The sequence below is a fragment of the Cricetulus griseus genome (genome assembly GCF_003668045.3).
Source record: "Cricetulus griseus strain 17A/GY chromosome 1 unlocalized genomic scaffold, alternate assembly CriGri-PICRH-1.0 chr1_1, whole genome shotgun sequence".
NCBI classification, from domain to species: Eukaryota; Metazoa; Chordata; class Mammalia; order Rodentia; family Cricetidae; genus Cricetulus; species Cricetulus griseus.
Genome location: NW_023276807.1, coordinates 69,293,469 through 69,317,707, shown reverse-complemented (window position 1 = coordinate 69,317,707; position 24,239 = coordinate 69,293,469). Strand labels below are relative to the sequence as shown.

Genomic DNA, 24,239 nt, shown 5'->3' with positions numbered 1-24,239 from the left:
AGGAGCCTGTCTGGGAGGTTGGGGGAAGTAGTACCAGCTTGTAAAAAAAGAAATTGACTATAAATCATCATCATCATAGTCATCATCACCATCGTCTCAGCTCCCACACTGACCTCTTCTCCAGAGCATCCCTGAAATGAATCTGTCCAACTCTATTGATGATGCTGGCTTCCATTCCAGATCCTCTTGACTGAGTGCTGGGTTCTCTATCCTACTCAATGGGGGAGTGGGCCTTTCCAAGGACATTAGCAAAGTAAATGCTTAGAAGACCCATGCTGTGTAAAGCTTGTACTTCGGCCTGCCCTGGCTCTCCTATCAGTCCCCACCCTGGTTCCAGGAGCTACTACCACCTGAACCAGCAAGTGGCCACTCTACTACCCACAAGACTGAAAATAATAAGCAATGAACATAATTCTTTCCCTTTGCCTGGCAGCTTTTGGTTAATACCAATGCCTCTCAAATCACACAGCTGCAGGAATAGACCATGGAGCTCCTGTCAGTCATGGAAGATTGACACTCTGACCCCAGGTCGCTTGCTCCATCAAAGCACAGTAAGTACAGCTCAGATGAAGTGACCCAGACTCCGGGCTCCATTTTGGAATATGGGATTTGGACGCATTAAGAACTCTAATTCATCTTCCTTCTCCCTCACTCTCTGATACTTTTATTTCTGAAGAGAAAAGCCAATTAAGAAGTCACATCATTTCCCACCATAACAGCTCCATACACATCTCACAGCAGATGTTTGCACTCGGTCTTAGTAAGGGTGCCTCCCACCTGCAGGATGAAGGACATGTGTGCTGCCCACTGTCTAGACAATCAACAGTGCCTTTCACCAAGAACCTGGCCTGCTTCTCTTGTGATGTCAATGATGATTTTCATTGCAACAGCTTCCACCCCAATGCACCATCCTTAGCCCACACGTTAGCTTCCTCTTGCTCAGAACCTGATAAGTCTTGGTCTCAGACAGTATCACTCCCAGAAAAAGGCTGTCATGTTAACTGTAACCAGGACTTCAGGGGATGGAAGTCAGAGTGGGGCTGGGAATGGGCTCTGACTCTGATAGGAAAAGCCACTCTGTCCTCAGTTTACATTCAGTCTGAGCTTTCACAGCAAGACCACTGTACATTTAGTAACCAAAGGTCCCCTGGGGGTTATGAAAGCACCCCATTTCTTACCATCTGTAAACCCACCCCCGCCCGACCCTCCCCCACCATCACCCTCCTCACTTACCCCCACCCCCACCACTCCGACTAACTTGGCTGTGAAGCACTGCAATTTTAAGGCAAAGGACAATATTCTTGCATCATTATGGTTGTGACACATGCCATCATCAGAACATGGTGCCTTCTGAAGCATCTGATTTTTACATCTGGTATTTCCACATCTGATGGCTTCATCCACCCTACACCCATGTCATTTCATCTAAAGGCTTCATCCACCCTACACCCAAGTCATTTCCCAAGGCTAGTTTTACAGAGGAGAGATCTGATGGCTTCATCCACCCTACACCTAAGTCATTGAGAGATCTGATGGCTTCATCCACCTTAACATCCAAGTCATTTCATCTGATGGTTTCATCCACCCTACACCCAAGTCATTCCCTAAGGCTAGTTTTGCAGAAGACAGAACTAAGATAGTCCATTTTCTACTCTAGAGACATTTCAGAATTTCTTTTTTAAAATGGAGCAACCCTGAATGTCTGATGGTCTCAAGATAATACTTTAGGGACATGCTATAGACAAGACTTCTGGGAAAGGACTCGGGTCTTCTTTCTGCTTTTAGAAATCTTTAGCAAATTTGGGTTTCTGAACTTGAGACAGATTTTTAAAATCATGCCTAATCAGGCCTGATAAAAGGTAAATATTGTTCACTATTCCATAAATAATCATGAAGGGTGGCTGCTCTTACATGCTTTTGCCAAGCTTGGTACATAGTAGGTGTACAGTGACCACTCACTGCATGCATGCATGAATGTCACTTAATATATATGATGTATAATGTATGTATGAACACAAAATACACAATACACATTTGTATTATTCATAATCATTAAAAAGCCTCTCTTTAGGAAGTCTAGAGGTCAGCGTGCACACTGAACACACTTCACTCACACAAGCCAGGACTTTAATAATACAAGGTGCACAGGGCTGGAGAAATGGATCAATGCTAAGAGGACCTGTGCTCTTGCAGAGGAACCAGGTTGGGTTCCCAGCACCCACATGGCAGTTCACAAACTTCATTAGAGGAGGTCCTATACCCCCATCTGACCTCTGGGGGTGACCATGTGACATGGTACACATACACACATCCAAAGACACACACATACACATTAAATTACAAAGAAAGAAAAGATGATATAAAATCAGACTCAAATACTGAGACCTGTGCAGAGGGCTTTTTTATGGGGCTATCTGGAGCTTTCCCGAGTTTAGGAATTTCAGCAGATAACTACCCTCAGTGAGTTGATTTCATGGTTACAGTCTCCCCCTGAGTAACTTTCTGGCCTGAACTACACTACATTTGAAGATGGCTTCAGCAGTTAGTGTGCATATGATAAATGTTTATTGTTTTTATCATGAATGTGTGTGTGTGTGTGTGTGTGTGTGTGTGTGTGTGTGTGTCCATATATATGTGTTATCCTAAACAGCCACACATTTGATTGACATTCCCCAGGCATCATCTGCCTTTCTTTTGGCCTGAGACTCACCAAGCAGAATTCAATGTCTGGCCAGGGAGCCCCAAGAAACCCTCCCTTTGCCTGCCCAATGCTAGGATTACAAATGCACACTAACATGTTTGGGTTTGGGTTTGGTTTGTTTGTTTGTTTTTCCAAGACAAGGTTACTCTGTGTAACAGTCCCAGCTATCCTGGAACTCAATTTGTAGATCATGCTGGTCTTGAACTCATAGAGATCCATATGCCTCTGCCTCCTGAGTGCTGGGGTTAAACTCACACCCACATGCCTAGCTGTTTAACATGAGTTCTGAGATTAAATTCAGGTCCTTATGCAGTTTAGAGACTGAGCCATCCTGCTGGCCCTTATCATTAACACTTATGTTACAAACTAAATAATGAGTTTCATTATGGCATTTTCATATCTGTATTTCATTGATAACCCCTATAACTCTCTAATCTCCCCTGTTCCATGGTTTCTTCTCTTGCCTTCACATCTTTTTAATATATGTTTTTAAAACTCTTGATCCCATATTTAAGAGAAAAAAATAATATTCATCTTTTTCTTCTCAATGTCTTCTTTTTTCTCCTCACTTCCCTTTAGTTGCTTCCTCTACAAAACAGTTTCTCCATGCTACCTTCATGTCCTACACACACACACGCGCGCACACACACACACACACACACACACACACACACACACCTAGATTTAGCACTTGAGAGAAAATGTCTTTCTGAGTCTGGCTTATCTCACTTAACATGATCTCCAGTTCCAACCATTTTCCTATAAATGATATAATTTCATTCCTTAATGCTAGGTGAAACTCCACTGTCTGTGTCTGCCAAGTTTCCCTTACATCCATCTGCTGATAGGCTGTTTCTGTAACTTGGCTGCTCTGGACTGGACACAGCCTATGTACTGGTCTTTCACCATAGCATTTTTTGTCATGGAACATGCCAGGGTGAAGCTGCAAGACTCAGCCACAAGACATCAGCTCCAATTTCTCCATTCTGACACAATACTTGCCATTAACTGTGCACAGCTCACACCTGCCTGAGTTCACACTGGGACAAACCAAAGTCAAGCTGCACCTTTCTGCTCCTCCAAGGCAAGGGGGAAGGGTCTCAAAGCGACTCCCAAAAAGCGTGAGTTCCTGCTACACTTTGATCCTTCACTTCCACCACTCAGGGTGTCTATGAAAGGTGGAGCCCCTGAAACAACTGTAAATACCCAAGCATCAGAAGCTCAAGAAGATATGAAGCACACGGTGACATTGTCACTTTACCCAGAGGAGCACTGTGCACATTTCATCCAGTCTTCCTGTTGGTTTTATTTCCATAATGTTTTCCATCTGGGAATAGCTTAAGTATAGCACTCAAAAACTATGCCATAACAGCATTTGATTATGTATGTAAATGTTATTAATCTCAATATTTATCAACTCTCCAGTAAGCTGCTCATTTTTAAGAATGCAACAGAGGTTTGAAAAGAGGAAGATTTTTCCAACATCATAGTTTACAATCCAACAAAGAAGCTAACAAGAAGTGGCATCTAGCAATACAGCAGTCACTCGCCTGCCTCCTTCTCACACAACCACACAGACACAGGCCTCATGGCAATCCTAAAGGAATGGGCCATTTTTCCTCATTTACAGATGAGAAAATGCAGGCTTTGAGAGGTCAGGCAGCTTGCTCGGATGTCACAGTTACTTCCTGGTAAGTCAGGAGTCTACCCCTTAGCATCTCTGACTCTGAGTTTGCATCTGTGTGACACTGGTCCTAGAGTTTCGGGATCTACTTGAACAACTTTGGGGGCTCAAAGGGAACAAATCACATGGTTCATTTTTCAGCATAACATTGCATCGTCTCATTATTAAAATTACTCTCTGACATTTACTTAAGAACAAACCAGAATTCAAAGTTTATGGACAATTTAACCCCATGCAGCTTTTCAACCCAAAGTGAATACAAACACAATTTGTGGAATGAATTTTAAAAACCAGGGCAAGAGGTGACATATGGCACCCAGGATCTTTTACTCTGTAATTGTATTTTCAGGGGGCTGTTAAGGTGGTTTTAGTTTAATTTATGTAAATAATAATAATAAAATAAAAATAAAACAATGCCCAAAGGACTGTGAATGATGACTTGTTGAAGAGGAAAAGCCATGTCTCAGAATATATTAGTAGATCACAGCCCCGTGGAAAATGAGAAAATAGCCAATGTCAACAAAAAACATTAAACTATTATTTTAAAAAAGATTTTTTCAATTTCAAAAGCCTGAATTCCAGAATAAAGAAATATAATCACTGAATTTTCAAGCATTTGGAAAAGCAAAATCTAATTATGAAGAAGGAACCCAATGGCGTCTGGGTCAGGCTTGGGTAATGTTCTGATAAGAAACATCTGGTGTTGGCACCAGCCCTTTGTGCTTAAGTGTTCGTCAATGACCAGCTCTAGATGAGGGATGAATCGAAAGAACTGGCCCACTCCATAAACAATGTCGAAAAAACCATCACATCTGTCCATCAGCCAGCATCACTGATCCTGACCTGAGCTTGTGTGTGCATTCAAAATGAACCAATCTGATCTGGAGACTATGGGACTATCTGACAGCTAGGATATTTCCCCAGCACTGACCCATTTTCCTGCCTGCCTTAGTAACCTCATCTTAATTTTATAGGCCATTTCCTGACCAAAATTTAGGAGTTATTTTAAACCACTAACCCCAAATGGTTCTTAATCTCCAGGAAATGGGTTTGGTTGTAATGGGACACAAATTCCCAGTCAGGCAACCAGGTGGCCGAGGCCAGAGAAGCCGGGTGTGGTATGCTGTGGGCCTGTGTGCAGGTCATCACACACCCCAGCTGGGCTCCACCCTGGCTGACCTCCAGACAAATGCTCACTGCCACCCTCAGCAGGTGAGTTGCCTAAGTCCCACCACTAAGGCTGGTAAGACTCAGGCAAGCCCTGTGAAATAGCTCACTCTCTTCCTGATAAAGAGAGGGGTTCTCAGGGAGCCAGTGCAAATTAATTCACCAGTATGTGCTTCTTCACACACCATGTGCATGCTGCTGGGGCATTATAAGGAACACGCCCAGCTATCAGCTGGCTATCAGCAATAAAACTCCAATAAGGACCAAGAAAACAAAAAAACGAGGAAGGACATTCCATACCCAGTGGTTTGGCTCAGTCTAGGGGCAAGCAGAAGGAGGTCCCTAGATGTTGGTGTGCTGATAGCACTGGGGTGATGGCCAGCACCTAATCACCAAGCTGCTGCCTAGAAAAGCAAAGAGAACAGAAGCTATAGTCTCTAGACCAGTAGCATCCCCTGCTAGGAATTCAGAACCTCCGATTCACCCCACACTGCTGATCCAGAAACTCGGGTGTATCCTCCATCCCTTGGTGATGCTGATGCTGGTACCAGCCTTCATGACGCTGTGACATAATGATCCAAGCAGCTTCCTCCAGCTCCAGCTGCCTCATGACATCATTGCTTGACTATTTACTCCTCAGAGTTTGCTTTTCATTGATCAAGCAGAGTTACTGCTTGGCATTAAACAAGCACTGCACACTCCATAAATGCTTTGCAAACAACAGGTCATTTTCTCCTCATCAGTAAGGTCACTGCCTTTCACACATGAGGAGACCAGAGCCTGTGTTTCTACATGGACCCCCAGGAGGGCAAGGCAGAACCTTAGCCCCTTCCTCCCTAGATGTGTCCCATTGTCTCTCCAAAGATGCGTGCTTGCATCTGATTTCCTAACATTCACTTAACAGAGAGACAGGCTTTTCTCTTGTCTGGCTAAGCTTGGGTCACTGTAATTAAGACCAACCCTCCCTCTGACATGTGGGTTACAAGGGCAACAGAGGATGAGACACTTACTGATGCTCCTTAGCAGCTGCTAACACAGGACACAAGGGCCCCATGGCAGGCGGGGTGTATCTGCTACATCTGACTTAGACACCACACTCACATTTCAACTTATCACACACCAAGAGAGATTTAAAACCCAGATAACATGAAGTGCGCTTATAGTGTTCAGTGTAAAAACCAAACCTGGGCCAGGCTTCCATAATGAACAGTACTAAGCCACGGAATAAACTATTTACATAGGAAGGTCAGCACTGTGTGTGTGTTTCCATGTCATGTTTAGTCTGTGCTGGAATATCTGCTCAGAATTCCAAATTCAAGCAAAACACCTTCCTTGGTCATCATTTTCCTTTGTGTTCTCTAATAATACCACAGGATGGACACTGTGACATACTTTCCATGAGCCAGTACACAGCCCCACCAGGACTCCCCAGGGGATGCTGAGGGAACAGCCTGGAAACATCAAGACCAATTAATTACCAGTGATTAACTCATGCCTCCACCTATGTGTCAGGCTCTCTCCCAAACACAGTCAAGGTACTTTTTAAAAAAGATGTGTCCTTAGGCATCTTATAATTGGCAGGGAAGTCAGAGCCAACCACCCCAAGGTGACGCCATACCTATGTGGCAGAGAGGGCAGCCTGCCTCTCCTGGTGTTTGCTTACCTCATGCACACAGCTTCCCTGCAACACACAGGCTGCCATGGTCCTTGTGATTATCCTCACCTTATATACTGGGACGAGGGCTAGAAGATGACACTGACAGCAGCCATTGTCATCATGATGAACTTTCAAATCCTATGCCACACCCTAACTCTAGGGATGATCACAATAACAGAAGAATGGAGAAGCTAAGGGAAGACAGAGCATTTGTTGAAGGTGTGAGAGCCATGGGCAGAGAGAGATAGGATCTTCCTGAGGGCTGCATGATGTCAGGCAGTGAGAGATATGCCTGTGCATTCCATACACCCATACTCAGAGGATCTGCATAGCCAAAGGGGGGCCATGCTAACCCTGCACCAAAAAACAAGTGTATGGTTATGAAGAGACCATCAGGCCCACTCTGTGGAAGGAGTGTGCTAGAGAACAGGAGCTGGAAGAGAGCAGAGCAACAAGGTTTGATGGCAATCCTACCAAGAGCAGCAGGTCTCATGTGGGTCAGAGACGTGGAGGGGCAAGGAGAAACGGGCACAGCTTCAGAGCTGTGTGTCATCACAGTTATTAGGAAACAATCACACTGCGGATGAGGCACCAGAAGGCCGGACAGTATGGGTAAAATAGAACAAGTTCAGCTCTGTGCACACTTTTCAAAATCAAATGGAGGACAGCTAGGGGTCGGTGTCATTCTGTGGGCTGCAAGTTCAGTAAGGCCAAGGGCAGGGGTGACGGAGAATGCAGGGAGATCCCTAGGAAGAGAACTGAGAAGAAAAGAAAGCAGAGGTCTATTGCACAGACATGCCCAGTAGGCCTGAGACAGGAAGCAAAGAGCAGGAAGGTGACCCTGCACCCCAGGACATGACCAGGAGAACAATGGCGGAGAGCACAGGGCCTGAGTAATAGAATATCAAACATTAACCCCAAAGGAATCCTAGAGTTAAAACCTCAGAAGAAATTCCCAATGACCCAGTTCGGATTTTTTGACCCCTTCATTGTGTGCTGGACAATGGCAGAAATCGTTGTTGGTATTGTTCTGCAGCTGACATATTTGCTGGTCAGGAAGAACAATGCGCCAAGATACTATGTTAGGCATTCTATTGTTGTTCTTGCTTACTTTATCCCGAGTTCCAAATGCCAAGCCCGCTTGAGAGACACTTTAATGAGGTTAATCTGTTTCCAATGTTGGGAACAATCATTATTCAATGCTGTTCTGTTGTGGACAAACATCGTACAATTCATTCTAACAAAGATTCGTGACAATTCGCCTCTCGAAGCCCTCCCCTTATCTCCAAGACTCTGTGGTCCTGAATGACTTCTGGGTTTCATTGTCTGTAAAATCTTTACTACCAACTCTTCACTAAATAACCCAGCCAGCTGGACCCTCCCCCCATTCTCAGGAATATGCCCACTCCTGTTAATGAATAATGTGGGGATTCATGAGGTCCCTCCTGCCCTTGCCCAGACTCATGTAGGTTTTCTGGATCAGTTCCCACCGGCACTCCTGCCTTGACTAGGCCATCCATGCTTAAACTTTCCAACCTCCCCCCACTCCCACCTGGAGAGAAGGGACAGGTCACATAATGGGCTGGGTACTCCTTATCTCTGTAGACTTACACCTCACCCTTACTGCTCCTATTAGGCACTGAAAGACCAAAGGTCAGCCACTCCAACAGCTAATCCCAGAAACAAAGGTTCCTGGTATCTCGAAGGAGAGATTTCAAGGTCACTATAGAATGCAAAGATCCATAGGATTGGAAGATGCCAGGAAATGCCATTCTGCACTCTGCTACGGGTCAGTGTCCCAACAGCCAATGCTTCTATTCTAGCCCCCATGCCTCCCACAGGTTTTCCCCTTTCCCCACAAGGCTGGACTAAGGTCTTCTGTCTTTGGATTCCCTTGGTTGTGGCGTTGTCTGCTCCTCAGGACTTCTCAGTCTGTGTCCTCAGGGCTCCATATTACTCCCTGGGACCTGCTGAGTGATCAGCGCCTACCTGAGACAGTACAGGAAGTGGGTGTTCCAAATGCATTTGTGGACCAAATGAGTACATATAAAGGTGGGACAGGAGTGACTGCAAGGGAAACTGAGGCATACGGTTCAAAACACCCCAATTCATCAGTTTAATAAAAGCAAACACACGAACCCCTTATCCCTGAACACACTCACGCTGTGTAAACTGATTAACAGCATGTCAGTCAATACCTCTGGTGGAACCCAGTCTGGCACACACGCGGTTAAAGCACAGACCTCTTGCTGGTTTCAGAGACCCTTGCTCTTTTCCAGTTCTGTTCCCTATAAAAGAACAAGAGGACTGTGGACTGTCCTCACCAGCACAATGCTCCCCCCAACTCACCCCCACTCCCCCATCCTGACATATGCCCTGCTGGGGCTTATATAGGAAACCAGCCTTCTCATCTAAAGCCAGGCTTAAGGAGAGCCACCCATACTGACATGGGAATAAAATCTCCCTTCGTTTGAGCTCTTTGGTCATTCGGTCCCTGGAGAAGTGACTAACGGTCAGGAGACAGCAAGTCTGCTGGGCAGGCATGACCACACTTAGGGAAAAGTTCGGATCTCAGACCCAGAAAAGCAATTTGATAGGCATTCATATAGAGTGCTTACCTAGCACTCTATGACCCTGGTCCAATCACCAGGCAGACCTGTAGCATCTTACCATCTAAATGGTGTGCTTAGAGAACATTTGACTTGAATAAATACAACGGAAGATACTTTGTTGCTGTGGTATCTCTAATAGCTAGTTTTAGAAGGAGCAGGGCAAAAATGCTATTGGTAGCATGAAAAGGACACTGGTTGCAAAATTAGTGTGACTTTTTAATGGATCCTCTTATAGACCCAGAAGTCATATGCACATTAGCAGGTTTCCCAGTTCAGGGCAAATACCATGCCAAGATAACATCTTAGGGTGCCCACAGTCCAGAAGGCTGAAGCTCCTTCAAAACAGCTTGAGGAACAGAGGAGAGCGAGTGGCCAGGAATGTACACGGTCACATAGAATAATTAATAGGAAGTAAAACAGTCTCAAACCTCAACATTAGCTCGTTTGATTTTTCAAGTAAGATCAGAACTTTGTGTGACTGACTCGTTCTTTTTAAAGTCCTCTGTGTCTGAAAAGTTAGCTCTGCTAACACTGTCATCCAGAAAAATCTAAACAGTGGCCTGCTTTTCCATTACAATGACCTAGCCTGGTCCCCTTAGAAGTACTAAGAAGTCTTTTGGTCCATCTTTCCCCCCCTGGGGTCTGAACCCAGGGCTACGCACATGCTGGGCAAGCACTTCACCAAGCAGCTACATCTGTAGGCTTCTTTCTACTTTTTTCTTTTTAGGGAGGGTCTCACAAATATGCCTGGGCTAGCCTTAAACTCACTCCACAGCCCAGGCTTGCCTTGAACTTGAGATCCTCCTGCCCCAGTCCCCAAGTAACAAGAACTATAGGTTGAGCCAGCGCAGCAAGCCTGCTCTTTTGAGAAACTACCCTCACCATGAGAAAGGGTAGTTAAACAACGACCTGTAGTGAAGGGAGAGACCCGGACAGTCTGGAAGGAATTCTCTGAAGTTGGCTGCTGATGTAATCACCCTTCTTCAGTAACCAATGAAGAAGCTGCCACCAGGGAGGCAAAACTCAATTAAGAAACCTGAGTACATATTACCAGTTTATTCTAGTATGTAACAGTTAATAATTTATAGTAGAGTTGATCAGTATCGGTCCTGCAGAAAAGAGGTGAAATTCTTAGAAGGAAAAAAAATGCAGAATTAAAAAACAGTTTTGGAGTTGTTTTGCTTGTTTGTTTTAAATTGGAAGTGCCCATAAGTAGCAAACAGCATTTTTAGGCATTTTGAGGGGGAAGGGAAACTGTTGAGAGGCCACACCTTGTGGCCTTTGGGCCTGCATGGCTGTCACAGCAGCAGCTGAAGTGTATTCTCTAGAGGCGAAAGCAGAAAATCTGGCCGGGCTCCTCCAGAGCTGGAAGTCTGGCTCCTGCAAACATCTCCCAGCGCCCTCCTGGCCAAGCACAGCACCAGAGGAAACAAAAACTAAAAAAAAAAACAATTTGCGCAGGGAACAATGCGATGTAGTTTCTCTTTGGTTTCACACTCAAGTCTAAATGTGGTTATAATTTTCAGGCACACACTCATAAAAGGCAAGAGTTGAGGCAGTGACTTTTAGGATGCGTAGAAGAGCCCGCATCTGTTCTCAAGCGTGCTGTAGGCTACACAAAAGTCGTGGGAAAGCAAAAATACAGATGTTTCCAGGCAAACGGCCCAAAGCTGTTCGGCCTCAACCATCAGAATCTCCAAACAACCAGAAACACGCCCAAAGCGATTCCCCCTGAACATGTGTGTGGGACTCTGAGCGGCGTGGGGTGTGTGTGCCCACCCTTCTAGCCAAGACCCACTCGCGCGCCCCGCCGCTGAGCGCCTTGGCGATGAGGGTTCAAACCTCCCTGACTCTCCGGTACACTCACCCACCCACCCCCACCGCGGTGCGCTCTAAGCTTCAGTCCTTTCCTAACTCTCCCGTACCCAACTCGTAACAAAGGAGGTTCCGTAATGGATGCGCGATCGTAGCCCACGGGGACCATAAGCAGAGACCCGCCAGAAGATTGCACCTGGCCGTGCCACCCGCGACACCCCCGAGGGCCGGGTGGGTTGACCGCGCCGGGCCCGGGACAAAGAGGCCTCGCGGGGCACCGCGGGTGCAGGGAGGGAGGCTGGGGAGCGGATCCTGTAGGAACTCACCTTCGCAGCGGCCCGGCTGCGCTCCTCGTGGAGCAGAAGGGCGGCGAGCAGCAGTAGAAGCCAGACGCTGAACCGGGGCCCCATGGTGGCGCGCCCGGGCCGGCGGGGAACCAACGGGGACGGCGGGGAACTGCAGCCCGGCTCCCGGGGGCCGCGGCGAGCAGCTCAGTCTCTGAGGGCCCGGCTGTGAGCCCTGCACACCGTTCCGGGTGCGGTGGCTCTGAGCAGAGACCTGAGCGCGCGGCCCGAGGAGCTCCCCAATTTGTTGGCGCTGCCCCCTCCCCTCGGCGGTGCGCGGGCGGCGTCTCCAAGGGGAGGACCCTGCGGCGCTGGTAAGAGGCGGAGGCTGCGCGCTGCTCGGGACTTGGTGTCGCTGAGAGTCGGAACGCAGGGGCTCTGCGCTCCGCACCCAGCTCCTCCCGCGCCAGGGTCCCCTTAGTCCTTTTGCTCGCCAATCCCAGCCAGGGACGCTGGGGCCAGGAGGCCGGCGCCCACGGTGCAGAACCAGAAGGGCCTGGCCGCTGGTGTGCAGCGGGCCTGCGCTTCTTCAGGGGCCCATGCGCGCGAGCAGCAGCTCCTGACGCGGGACCCTGAGGTGAGAGCGACCCCCGTGAGGCGCTGAGACCCAGGCCCCAAATCTCGGACTTGGAGCGCTCGGGGCAGTCAGAGGCCGCGCGCTCCCTTGGATTGGAATGGGACAGAGATAGAGGAACGGGGATCGCGCTGCATGGACTAAGCGGCTTCAGCAAGGGCCTACGGAGACGAGTCCCCATTTTTTCTGTCTCCTGATGGGACGGGACTTTGATCATCCGGCAAGGAAACAGAGGGACCGCACCGCGGAGTCGGGGTACTGCGGTAACGATGCTCCCTCTGCCTGCAACCCTTGCTAACCTGCTTTGTCTCTTGCCTCCAGGTTAGAAGGGTACCAAGCTGAGCCTAGAGCTGTGAGACTGGGATCATGGACCGAGTGAAGTTCTCAGTGTCTGGCCCTGCCCTGAGAGGGTAAGTCACCTTCTGCCTGGTCTCCTAGGCGCAGGGGGCCTTGCATGCAACTTTGAGTAGTTGACAAGTTGAGGCCTGCACGTTCATGTCGCCCTCCCTCTCCGGTGTAGGTGGCTGCTACTGGCGACTGTGACAGTGGGACTCCTGGCTCAGAGCGTCTTGGCTGTAAGTACACCTCGAACTCCACACGCTTGGAGTTCCGCGCCGGCGAGAATTTATTTAGGACGCTCGCGAAGCCTCGTGGAAGACAGGCACACCGAGCCCACCTGAGTGTGTGTGTGTGTGTGTGTGTGTGTGTGTGTGTGTGTGTGTGTGTGTGTGCGTGCGCGCGCGCGCGCGCACGTGTGCGTGTAGGTGTGTGCTATTGTGTCTGCCAGCCACACACCTCCTGCAATGCAGGCGTCGGCCCTCTCTCGGGAGCTAATAATTAAAACGTAGCCTCAGGCACCGTTTGCTGCCAAGCTTTTGGCCTTAGCAGCGAGGGAGGAATGTCTGTCACTAGGCCACGAGGCACACGATGAAGGGGGTTGATAGCAAAGAGTTTCCAGAAACTCAGCGGTGGTGTCCAGGCACTGCGGTGAGCAGAGAACTTCTTGCTTAAATATGAGACTCCGGGGAGGGGCGGAGCAAGGAGGAGACAACCCCCTGTTTCAACGTTGTTTGGGAACAATGAACTAGAAACTGCGGTTTCTCCCAAATTTTGAACAGGCCCTCAAGAGCTACAGACCAGAGGGGAGGGTTGTGGACCAGGGCATCTGTGATCTGTTTACTACGGCCGTTCCTCTTACCATGACCAAGGCAGGCTTGCCAGAAATGCCTTTAGACTCGAGAAATACATTGGGAACTTCCACATATATAGCCAATCGTTCTAGAGACGGGTCCTGGTGCCACCTCTGTGGTGGGTCTTTTCGTGGAGACTGGTGTTTAAAAGAGGCATGAAAACTGAGGGCACAGGCTAAGTGTCCTGTATGTTCTATTTACCTGTCTGTGTAGCACCCAGTGCGTAGATAGGGCTTGGGGGCACCAGTGCACTCCACCTGTCTGGAACCAGCAAGCCCTGTGGGAAGGAGGTCTGCTCCTGCTTCTTTCCCCTCCCCTCACAGAGCTGAAACCATCAGTGATTCTCTGGCTCCCGGTGAGTGGGAACTGGTCCCACCAAAGAGTTGATTCTACTGCGACCCAGGGCTGCCTAGCATGGGGAGAAAGGAGAGGCTCTGACCAGACTTTGGCCAGTGAGTACTGGCTAGCCTTTTTATCTGACTCCTTCCTGCCCCAGTCCTAAGTTCTGACCTAAGAAGAGCAGAACCTAAATTAGTGAGAATAGCCATTACCTGTGGGCCCTCGTTCATGACTCCCACTTGGCCAGGATCCATAGATCACAGTAGATAGACACTTACACCCAAGTTCCTAGAAAGTGCCAGGCAGTGTGCTGGCCCCGGAGACACTGCACAGCTACCAGTGTCTTTACTCCTAAGAATGAAGACCTTACTGGGTGTAGTTTTTTAAAAACCCTGAAAAGGCTTGCTATGGAAAGACATTTTACAGAGTTCTGCCCTCATCTCCTGCCACCAAGCATCAGTTTATTTCCACACTTCTCAGAATATCTGCAGCTTGTCCCCGAGGCCATATTCCCTGCATAGACAATAAAGCTCTATGTCTCCACATATCCTTTCCCATGATACAAACCCACCTCAGTATCTGTGGCCCTCCTATCCTTGGATGTGGCCAAGAGTGTGTATTCCCCAGCAAAGGCAAATTGCCTAGAAAGGCTTTTCAAAACTTCAGATCCCTGACCCTATCTCAGACATTCCAGCAGGACTTTCTGAGGTGCTTGCTTCCTGGAACCCTGCATTCTCAAGACATAGAAAACTGGGAATCCTGATCTGTTCTCGTGAGCTGAGGGACAGCATCTGAGGTCTTGTGCATGCTTGTTTCATTCTCTGGACTTTATATTCTAAATGTGCAAGTACAGTAGGCAAATACTGTGATGGCTTTCCCACAGTCGTATGGATCTTTGTGCCTGAAATGGTGTGTAGTTAGTTATGGTCAACAATGAGTTGATCATCTTCCAAGCTTCTGCTGGTTTTTCACAGCTCGTACCTGTGACACAGTCCCTTGATCCTAAACGCTGTGCATGAAATTCTTACTTGTGATAAGCTCTGTTCCTCCCCTCTTTGTCTGCCTGACTCTGTGATCCGATTCATTGTTTTTGGTATCCGGAATCTTCCTGGGATGGGTCAGTTAATTAAATTGGACCACCAGTTGTATCTTGTATTTTGTGCAAAAGCAACTGAGAATAGTTAGGGAAAAGAATGGATAATTATTTAATGAATGCTTCTTGTATACCAATTTGTGCTCATGAATACATCAAAGCCTCTAGGAAATAACCTCCACGTGGGTAACTCTCATGCCCATATTACAGGTGCAGGAAAAAAAAAAAAAGGCCCAAAGTACAAATAACATTCCTGGGATCTTTTTTTTTTTTAAAGGCTTAATAGTATGGGAGCCAGGCACCTTACCACCACACTCAGAACTCCTTGGTTCCCAAACCAATGGTGAGGATGTTCCTAAGAATCATCTTTGGGTCTTCTCATGTAAGAACTTTCCTTGGTCTTGCCCTTGGGCAAATACTGATTTCCAGAAAGTGGGAGCAGGGGTCTCCCTCTGCTACTCTGAAGACCAGGAGCACAGAGGAAAGGGAAAGAAGGAAGCAGGGTACACACGCTATCACCATCCTCAGCTTAGGGCCCAGTGTGAATCCAGATGTTCTGCCTATGCAACTCAGGACCACTTACTGTCATCCACATAGTCATTTCTGAAGGCTCCCAAACATAAATACAAGGCCAGGAAAACTAGTACACAGACAAATGCCCATCCTGAGAGCAAGGCTTGAGTCATAAAGGGTGCCAATCCCAGAATCCTCCACAGAATCCTGCCTGGGTAATGATCCCAACTGGATAAGCAGCTGCAGCCTCCTGTGGGCACTCCCAGGCTCCATGTATGTTTGAGTCCTGGGGAATAGGGAGCTGGCGGGTCTGGAGACTTAGGAGGACTGTGTGTTCCTACTTCCCTGAGGCTTTGATCCTTTTGTGTGGAACCTGAGCCCCTAAGAAGAAGAAGTCACAGTGAGAGTTCTCTGTTGATAGAATGGAGTCACAAGCATTTCCAGCCCCCTGCAGCCTTGGAAGTCTCCTTCCCTAAGTACTTAGATGGATCGCATGAGCAGCACACAAGCTTAGAGGTGGGTAGGAAATGTGAGCTGAAAAGCATGGACAGGAAAGGGCTTCAGCTGTGTCTGGGGAAATAGAACCAGGAAGAGAGAAAATGTGAAATCCAAGGACAAGGACAAAGTTCCAGAGTAAAAAAAAAAAAAAAAAAAAAAAAGATTTTGATGTAAAAAAAAAAAAATGAAACTCAAAGGACTGTAGTTGTAGGTCAGATGAGAAGAAAGGAACATGAGTGTTAAATGTGGGGAGTCAGTACAGAGCCTGCTACTTTCCAGCAAAGTGGTGACCCCTGAGGAAGCCACTGCTAGAAAGTTGCAACTGGGAGTTGTCAAAAGGTATCTAGGATTGGAGAATTCTAGAAACTGCTTTGAAATCCACCTCTGTCTTTTTACTACTAAGACTGTTGGCCATGCAGAGGTGTCGAGCTGGACACTGGCATGAGCACATCATCTTGAGAACCAAGCAGTCTTGGCAAAGAACTGTTTCCTCCTGCGTGGCCTTTGCATGGCTCAGAGAAGAGGGGGGTCCTGTGATGACCACCACAACCCAGGCTGGTCAGAGATAAGGCTACATGTAACCTGAGCTGCCCACCTCTGCCAAGTTTTGTGGTACACTTAAGACTTAGGGATGGGCCTGGGGCTCAAGTGCCCACTGGGCTGGAGAAACTTGCATGGATGAATGTCAGGGTTCCCTAGCACAACAGAAACTTGGACACGAGGCCTTTGCTGCTGTGAAGCTTTTTAGAAGCTTCCAGAATCCAGTAAATAAATAAATAATAAAAATAAATAAATAAAAAAATAAAAATGGTACTCCTAGCAGCCAGCCCCTTCAATTAAATGACAGTATCTCAGGATTGTGGCCTTTGTCTCCATTGACTTCTCCAGGTGACAATGAGGCTTTTTGTTTAGGTAATCTATGAAAGAATCAGATGATATGGAATCTTAGGGGAGCTCTGTGACTCTATCTAAGTCTTGTGGGTGTGGTCAGAGGGTAAATTTCAAAGGAAGCTAAGTAGCCAGGACTTCCCTAACAGATTCTAATCTGTTCATCTTGGGGGAGGGGAGGCCTCCTGTCATTGTCTCCTGGTCTATGCAGAAACTGCTCCTTACTCTGCTAAGGCCTGTTCTGCAGCTCTGACTGGGGTTGATTAGGTACAGTGAGCTTTCCCGTACTTACACCATAGCCTCGGATGTGGTGTGTCACCCCTAGAGAGCCCAGGTACAGTAAAGCCACATTAGTGAAAAACTTTGCAGAAATCTACTCAAGTCTGTTAGATGGATGTGTTAATGTTCTTCCTTTTGAGAAATGTGCAAATGTTTGTAAAGTGTTAGCTTGTCATCCTGTCTGAGTGGAGGGTGTGCAGGAACCTGCCCTGTCTTTGCAATTTTTCTGCTAGTGTCAACTATTTGAGAATGCAATTAATTGAAACTTTTGGATGTTTTCGTGGTGGTGGTGGCAGTGGTGGTGGTGGTGGTGGTGGTGATGATGGTGGTGTTTGAGATATGGTTTCACTATATAGCCCTAGCTAGCCTTTTTTAGTTCACAAAGATCAGCCTGCCTCTGGAGTGCTGGGATTAAAGGTGTGCACCACCATGCCCAGATCTTAGGTTTTAGCACTTATTCACACCTCAATCATGTGTCAGTGACCAAGAGATTTGCCAAGGACAAGGAAATTCTGGGCCTGTTCTCCCTCCAATAAGTGAAAATCCACTCTGCTGACTTAGGAAATATGGCAGGGGTGGCCCTATGCCTTAAAGAGATTTGTCCCCTGGCTTGGGTAGGGGTTTCCTTTCCCAGAAGGCCCGGGGGGGGGGGGCAGTGGTAGCCTTCTCCTCCCTGCAGGGTGGTGAGGTAGAGTACACGTAGCATTTGCTCTCCTTATCATGGGACACCCCTGTGATCAGTGTCCTTTGTGATGACTGACTGACTGATAGCTGCCTCTCCAGGGAGCTGGAGTGTGGGCGCTGGTCTCCTGAAGGACTGCCACATCTTTAGAGGTTGAGGCTTTTAGCCCTACCTCTCAGAGAGGTCACCCATGACCAGTGTATTGATCCCTCATGTGGATGCAGCAAGGCTCCCCTGAAATCTCCCAGGCTGGCTTGGCAGCTTCCCAACAGTAGTCTGGGTGGCAGTTTCTGGGGGCTGGTGTATCCATAGAAAGTGCTGTCCCCAGATCTAAGGGTGTCCCTGAGTTTTAGCTACTTTATAGACCCAGAGAAGGGGCAGAGGAACCCCAGTGTATACCCAGTGGATCAGAAACACAGAAAAGACAACCTTGGACCTTTGGCTAGAATCTGAAGTAAGAGCAGTTTAGGGGTTGAGTCATTCACTGCGGTCTCCAGGTGAACAGTGTCAGGATGGAAGGAAAGAACCCAGCTGATGCCCACGGTTTCCTTAACTTGGGGAGTAGGACACACATCTGGGTCACAAAAGGATCTGTGATGAGAGAGGAAAAGAGGAGGGGAGGGGAGATGAAGGGAGGGAAGGGAAGGGGAGGGGAGGGGAGTCTAGTCTGAAACAACAATTACTTCCTTAAAGCTGGGAGAGAAAATGGGTACCCTATTGTTTCTTGGCTGAGTTGAAGGGTTGTACTGCCCCTAGGAGAGCAGAAACCTCCCCACAGGGCAGCAGGACTACATTCAGACTCCATCAAGTCAGTGTCCTCACTGTGGAGAACTGGAGGGCTTCATGCCCTATCCCACATGAGAAAGGATTAACTTCTGGGGAAGCAGTGGTGTACCCAGGACACTCTGCATCCCCTGCCACCCCTTCACCCCTGCCCAACACACACACACACACACACACACACACACACACACACACACACAATCTCTGCACGTCACAAGCCTCTCTGTAGCCACAGCCTCTGATTCAGGTAGCCCTTGGGAAACTCGGTCAGTGATATGGCCTGGCACACTGACCTTTGCTATTGATAACCAGAGCCCTGCAGCAGGGATGGTACAGCCTCTGTCCCGCCCTGCCATATCTGCCCTATGCACTTCTGTGTGTGCTTCTCACTCAGGTCCAAAGAGACTATTGTCCTCTTCCTGTTAGAGCTTGCTCAGCAAAGACCAAGATGCCTGTGCTCACCTAGAAATGGGACCCACTGAAGATTCTAATTGAAGCCCCCTCTTTCTAACTGATGGATTTCAAACCATCCTTGGAGATGTGTAATTTTATGACACTGACATGCTGCTTACTGCATTAAGAGGGCTCTGAGATGTGTAATTTTAGAGTATCATAGTCCTCACAGACTTGGGGAAAGCAGATTGGCCTGTAACCCTAGAGCTTGGAAGGTTGGAAAAAGATTGAGAGTTTGAGGTCAGCTTGGGCTACATAAGCAAGAACCTGTCTCACAGAGTGGTGAACGGTGAGGAAGGGATGCGCTTAAAGTATATCACATGCTTGTGTCAAGATGACCTCATGTGACCCTTTATACTGAAAAGGAGGGAAAGGAATGAAGACATTAAATGTGCTCTACACCAATCCTCTGCCTTTCGGCCCAGACACTCCCTCTTCACCTTCGGTGGCCATACACCTGCTCGGGTGTGGGCACCCAACTGGAGTATGTGCTCTGTAGCTGGAAACAGTAGTGAGGCCAAGAGGAAGTGGAGGTGGCTGGAGGTGAGTGAGGGTGAATTCAGTTGATGGTGCTGAAACATATCTTTTGGGTGAAGACTCTACTTAGAGAAAAATCAGTGAAAGGCTACATCAAAATGCGTTTTTCCTCACTGCATCCCTCCCCTCCAAAATCAAATGTTACACCCACTAGATGAAGCACCTTTGGGGAGGGGGCATCTGCCTGTGGACATTTGCATTTTTTCCTAGGGATTGTTTCTACTCCACCCGTAAAATTCCTATTTTGCTGTTTCTGCCCATTTTGTGATCTGCCACATGGGAATTAGAGAAATTGTGTTTTGAATTCCATGGAGCCATTACCCAGTGACTGGCAGGACATGTTGAGCACTGCTCTTTCTCTGTATGTTGAGCTTGGTGCAGGGTTATAGGGCCTGTGAGCAGGGGAAAGGGCTTGTGGTCTCACATGGTCACAAACATGGTTTTCCTGTGTCCTGGGGCTCTGGCAGGGTCCAGGGTGTGATCATTTAAAGATACATTCCCTCTGTGGCACCATCCTCCCCAGTCATCACCCACGTGTGGCACTGGGAGAGAGGAGAGAAGAGAGAGAGAGAGAGAAGAGAGAGGAAGGAGGGAGAGAAGCAGGAAAGAGAAAGGCAGGGAGGGAGAGAGGAAGGGAGGGAGGGAGGAGGAGGGGGAGGGAGGGAGGGGGGAGGGAGGGAGGGAGGGAGGGAAAACACCACAAAGAATGTGAGCCCTGATAATACTGAGCCAGTGGGAAGGAAACTCATCATTACTGGTGTTACAAAGAACAGGTGCCTGGATCCAGCCACTGACACTGAGGGACAGACTGAGGCAGAGAGGGCAGAACAGTCGGCAGGATCAGCAGGATCCAAAGTGGGAGAGGACCCAGGACTTGTCCACGCTAAACCTCTGCCCCTCATTTTGATGCCAGGGTGATGAATTCACACCAACCTCCCAGTAATTACCTGTGTGAGCATGAGAGGTCTTTACACCGTGTTCCTTCCATTTGTATCCTAAAGCTGTCATTGTGGCAGACTTTTGCCTCCCTGGCTGCTTTATTCATAGGTGTTTTATGTCGGTCAGTATTGAAGGGGTTGGAAAGGAAGGAGATAGATACTCTTGTTTCATCCCAATTCCTTCCTTGGTGAATTTGTTATTGCTAGATAGTAAAGCTAATGATTTTGTATCCAGATTCTGACTCGCCAAAAGTGCTTATGAGATGTAAGAATTTTCTGGTGGTCTTTGGGTTCTTGCATTGTTGCCCTTTTCCCCCATGTGGCTACTTTTTTCATCCATATGGATGACATTCCCCTCTAAATCCTGGGTTGAATTCATTTGCTTGTGTCTGCCCTCGGGCCAGTGGCCAGTTTTACTACTTCAGTATCTTTGGATTCCACAGCTGAGTTACAGTCTTGTCTGGCTCTTCTGTGATTCTTTTCTTTCTGTGCTGTGGTTTCTACATCTGTTGCTTTACTTCTCTCTTCTTGGATGAGGGATCTTCTTTCCAAGGAGACTGTTCTTGAGGACTCGGTCCCAGGTACCACTTAGCAAGAGACCACAGACTATTGCAGCATCAGTACCCTCAAACCATGCGGGGTGCAGAAATGCATTTAAAAGTCTATGCACGTCCCAGGCTGAGCCTGTCTCACAGACTTGCACCCTTCAGTTTGTTAGTGCCTGGCCTGTCTGCTCTCGGCAATCCTGAGACTTAGACAAAATAGGATTTCTCTCATCTACTGACCCATCTTCCAGAGGGCCATCATCTCACCAGAACTCATAGCTGGATCTGAGATGCATGGAGGGTGTAGGCTTGTCTGGAGGGTAGCACTGTGTTAAGTTTCCCTTTTGAAAGCAGCCTCAGTTTTCCTCCTCCGAGCCAGGGAACTGCACAGTCCACATGTTCATCTGAACCCTCCTTCCAATCTTTTTCTTCCTTCATCCATCTGTGCCTTTGGGATGAAGCCTGTTTTTTGTGTTTTGGTTTGGTTTGGTTTGGTTTGGTTTGGTTTTTTGTTTGTTTGTTTTGTTTTGTTTTTCTCTTACTGTCCCTCTGTCTTTTGCCTACTTACAGAGAAGCCGCCCCCTAGTCCACCATCTTCACCAGGAAGTCTACAGTAGGGTGAGGATTATTGCCCATTTTTTTCAGTGTCTGGAGCATGGGAACCATGCTGCATCTTCACGTGTCTTGTTAGGTCACTGTTGCAGTGACCTGGAACCTGAGCCAGTATACAAAGTCACCCAGTGCTGCCTCACATGGTAGGAGCTGGTCTAGACATGTTGCTGATGCTTCTAGACAGTTATTTCCATTTCTTTTGAGTCTAAGAAATGTCAGCAAAGGGGAAATCTTTATTTTCATTGAAGTTAAGTCAAGGTGTAGCTGAATTACTTTCAGAACAAATGAAAGGCTTTCAACAAAGAACACTGTATTCAAATAACTTCCAGATTCAAGTGTAATGTGATTAGGAGGGAAAGCTCAAGGGTCCTGGCTTGGTAGAATGTGATATGAAGAAACAACTAGATATATATATATATATATATATATATATATATATATATATATATCAGAAATTCCCTCCACACTAGGATGAAGTGTCTTCACATTTTCTATAGCCCTGTCAGAACCAGTTAGCCCTCTTGTAGATGAGGCAAGCCATGGACATCTCCCAGTGAAATGCCTTCTTTGCTTCTTTTCTCATTTGGTGGATTTCTTCATTGTCATGAGAAGCCAAGTCATAACTTAGTAAGGATCAGGATATACTCTTTTCCTGTCTGCAAACCACCTTCCCCTGCCAGTTCCCACCAGAGCCGGGTGCCCCACCCCACCCTCCAGAGAGGACCTCAGCTTTGACAGGATTTCCCACCATCTTACTGTCTGCCCTCCTCCCTCTTCCTGCAATACAAGGCACTCTGAGGCCAAGGTCTGGCCCTCTCTGGGTTCCGTGGGGCATTCACTGCTGTCACACTTAGTTGGGTGTGCTTATCCACATCTGGACACTGGGACATGGGAAGAGAAGAGTGTTTCTAGCCATCTCCAGGACAGGGTAGCTCCAGCCCTGGTTTCTGTTGCTTTTCTTCTGTTCACCCGGAGGTTCTGATGATCCACCATGGTCTCCTTCTGCCAGACAGGCCATGAGCTGACACAGGCCCTACCTATCCCACCATATAAGGTAGTAAGACCCATTGGGCCCTGGTCACTTCCACCATTGGGCCCAGTGAGACTCCTGGGGCCCGGTGCACTTTGCCCATCACTGGCTCCTGTCTTCTTCCCTTTTGTGGTTCCTGGTCTCCCCAACAAGAGCAGTTTGTTATCTGCATCTCACCTGATTGGAATTTACCATTCTAGAAATGAGTGAGCTGTTTCACTCTGGAAAGGGAAGGAAGTCCGATTACTCATGCTGGCTCTTGAAGCTGGGTTTTTGTTTTTTGGTTGGCTTTTTTTTTTTTTTTTTTTGGAATCCAAAAATTCTTTACTTAGGAAGTACAAGCAATTAAGAGTAGAGTTGACCCTCCCTTGGTGTTGCAGGCCTGTAGTTCTAGTTTCATGAGAGACTGGGGCAGGAGGCTCACACACAAGTCCAAGGTTTATCTGAGCTGCAGAGCAAATTCAGTGCCAGCCTGGATGACATGATAGATCCTGTCTCAAAAATGAATAGGCAAGAAGCAGGCTAGAGCTGTAGCTCAATGGTAGAGTACTCACCTGGCATGAGAGAGACCCTGAGTTCCATCCTACAGGCATTGGAAAAAAAAAAAAAAAAGCCAAACCCACCCATGAGAATAAGGTGGAATCTTGTCAGAAAGTTCTGGAATAAAGGACAACTAAACTGCAATATTATTTGAAACAGCTGCAATTTGATTGTCTTGAGCGAAGTCTGGCCTTTGGGCTATCTGCTTCCCTTCCCTGTGAATGCAAGGGAGCAAAGTCACTCCAAGTCTATGTCTTTAACAGAGGAGTAACAGGCGGACAGACAGACAGACAGACAGACAGACAGACAGACACAGACAGACAGATTTTCTTATAATTCCCTTTTTTGTCTTTTCCATGGCCACTTCAAGGAGGACAGCTGCCACCCCTCAGGTTCTCCCTCCTCTGGGTGGCCCATGGGCCAGACAATGTCTCTGTCCTCCAGTCAGGACTTCCTCTTCATTAGGTTAAGCTTGAGTCACTAATGATCAGGACCTTTTTTAGAACCTTGTTCCTGTACACATTTCATGAGTTAGAAGGCATGAAACACTTAGGTTGTGATTCACACACCTCATACAGACACATTGTTCATCTGAAAGTGACCCCACTTCTTCGGGACTTGTGGCAAAGGGGAGGGGAGCTTTTCCTTTTAAAATTGTGGCAAAAACATACAACATGAAATTACCATCTTAGTCTCTGCAGTGGGAAGCCTGAGGTTTTAAGGAATTTCGGCTATGATGCTGTGAGGAGAAACAGACTTCTCTAA

General features: G+C 47.6%; 2 protein-coding genes across 3 annotated transcripts in view; one reads left to right on the top strand and one right to left on the bottom strand.

The window, feature by feature from the left end:
- Col4a1 (collagen type IV alpha 1 chain) overlaps positions 1 to 12,171 on the bottom strand; it is a 111,734-nt gene extending 99,563 nt beyond the window's left edge. Inside the window, exon 1 of the mRNA XM_027387878.2 lies at positions 11,963 to 12,171. Coding sequence (XP_027243679.1) covers positions 11,963 to 12,046 — 84 coding nt within the window. The 5' untranslated portion in view covers positions 12,047 to 12,171. The remainder of the gene's footprint in view (positions 1 to 11,962) is intronic.
- Positions 11,741 to 24,239, top strand: part of Col4a2 (collagen type IV alpha 2 chain) — a 138,838-nt gene continuing 126,339 nt past the window's right edge. The window contains exons 1-3 of one of the 2 annotated variants that reach the window (XM_035452393.1): positions 11,741 to 11,867; positions 12,876 to 12,964; positions 13,075 to 13,129. In XM_035452393.1, the coding sequence (XP_035308284.1) occupies positions 12,921 to 12,964; positions 13,075 to 13,129 (99 nt within the window). In that variant the 5' untranslated portion in view covers positions 11,741 to 11,867; positions 12,876 to 12,920. Of the gene's footprint in view, positions 11,868 to 12,313; positions 12,558 to 12,875; positions 12,965 to 13,074; positions 13,130 to 24,239 lie in introns of those variants that run through there. The other variant, XM_027387877.1, reaches the window with a different exon arrangement.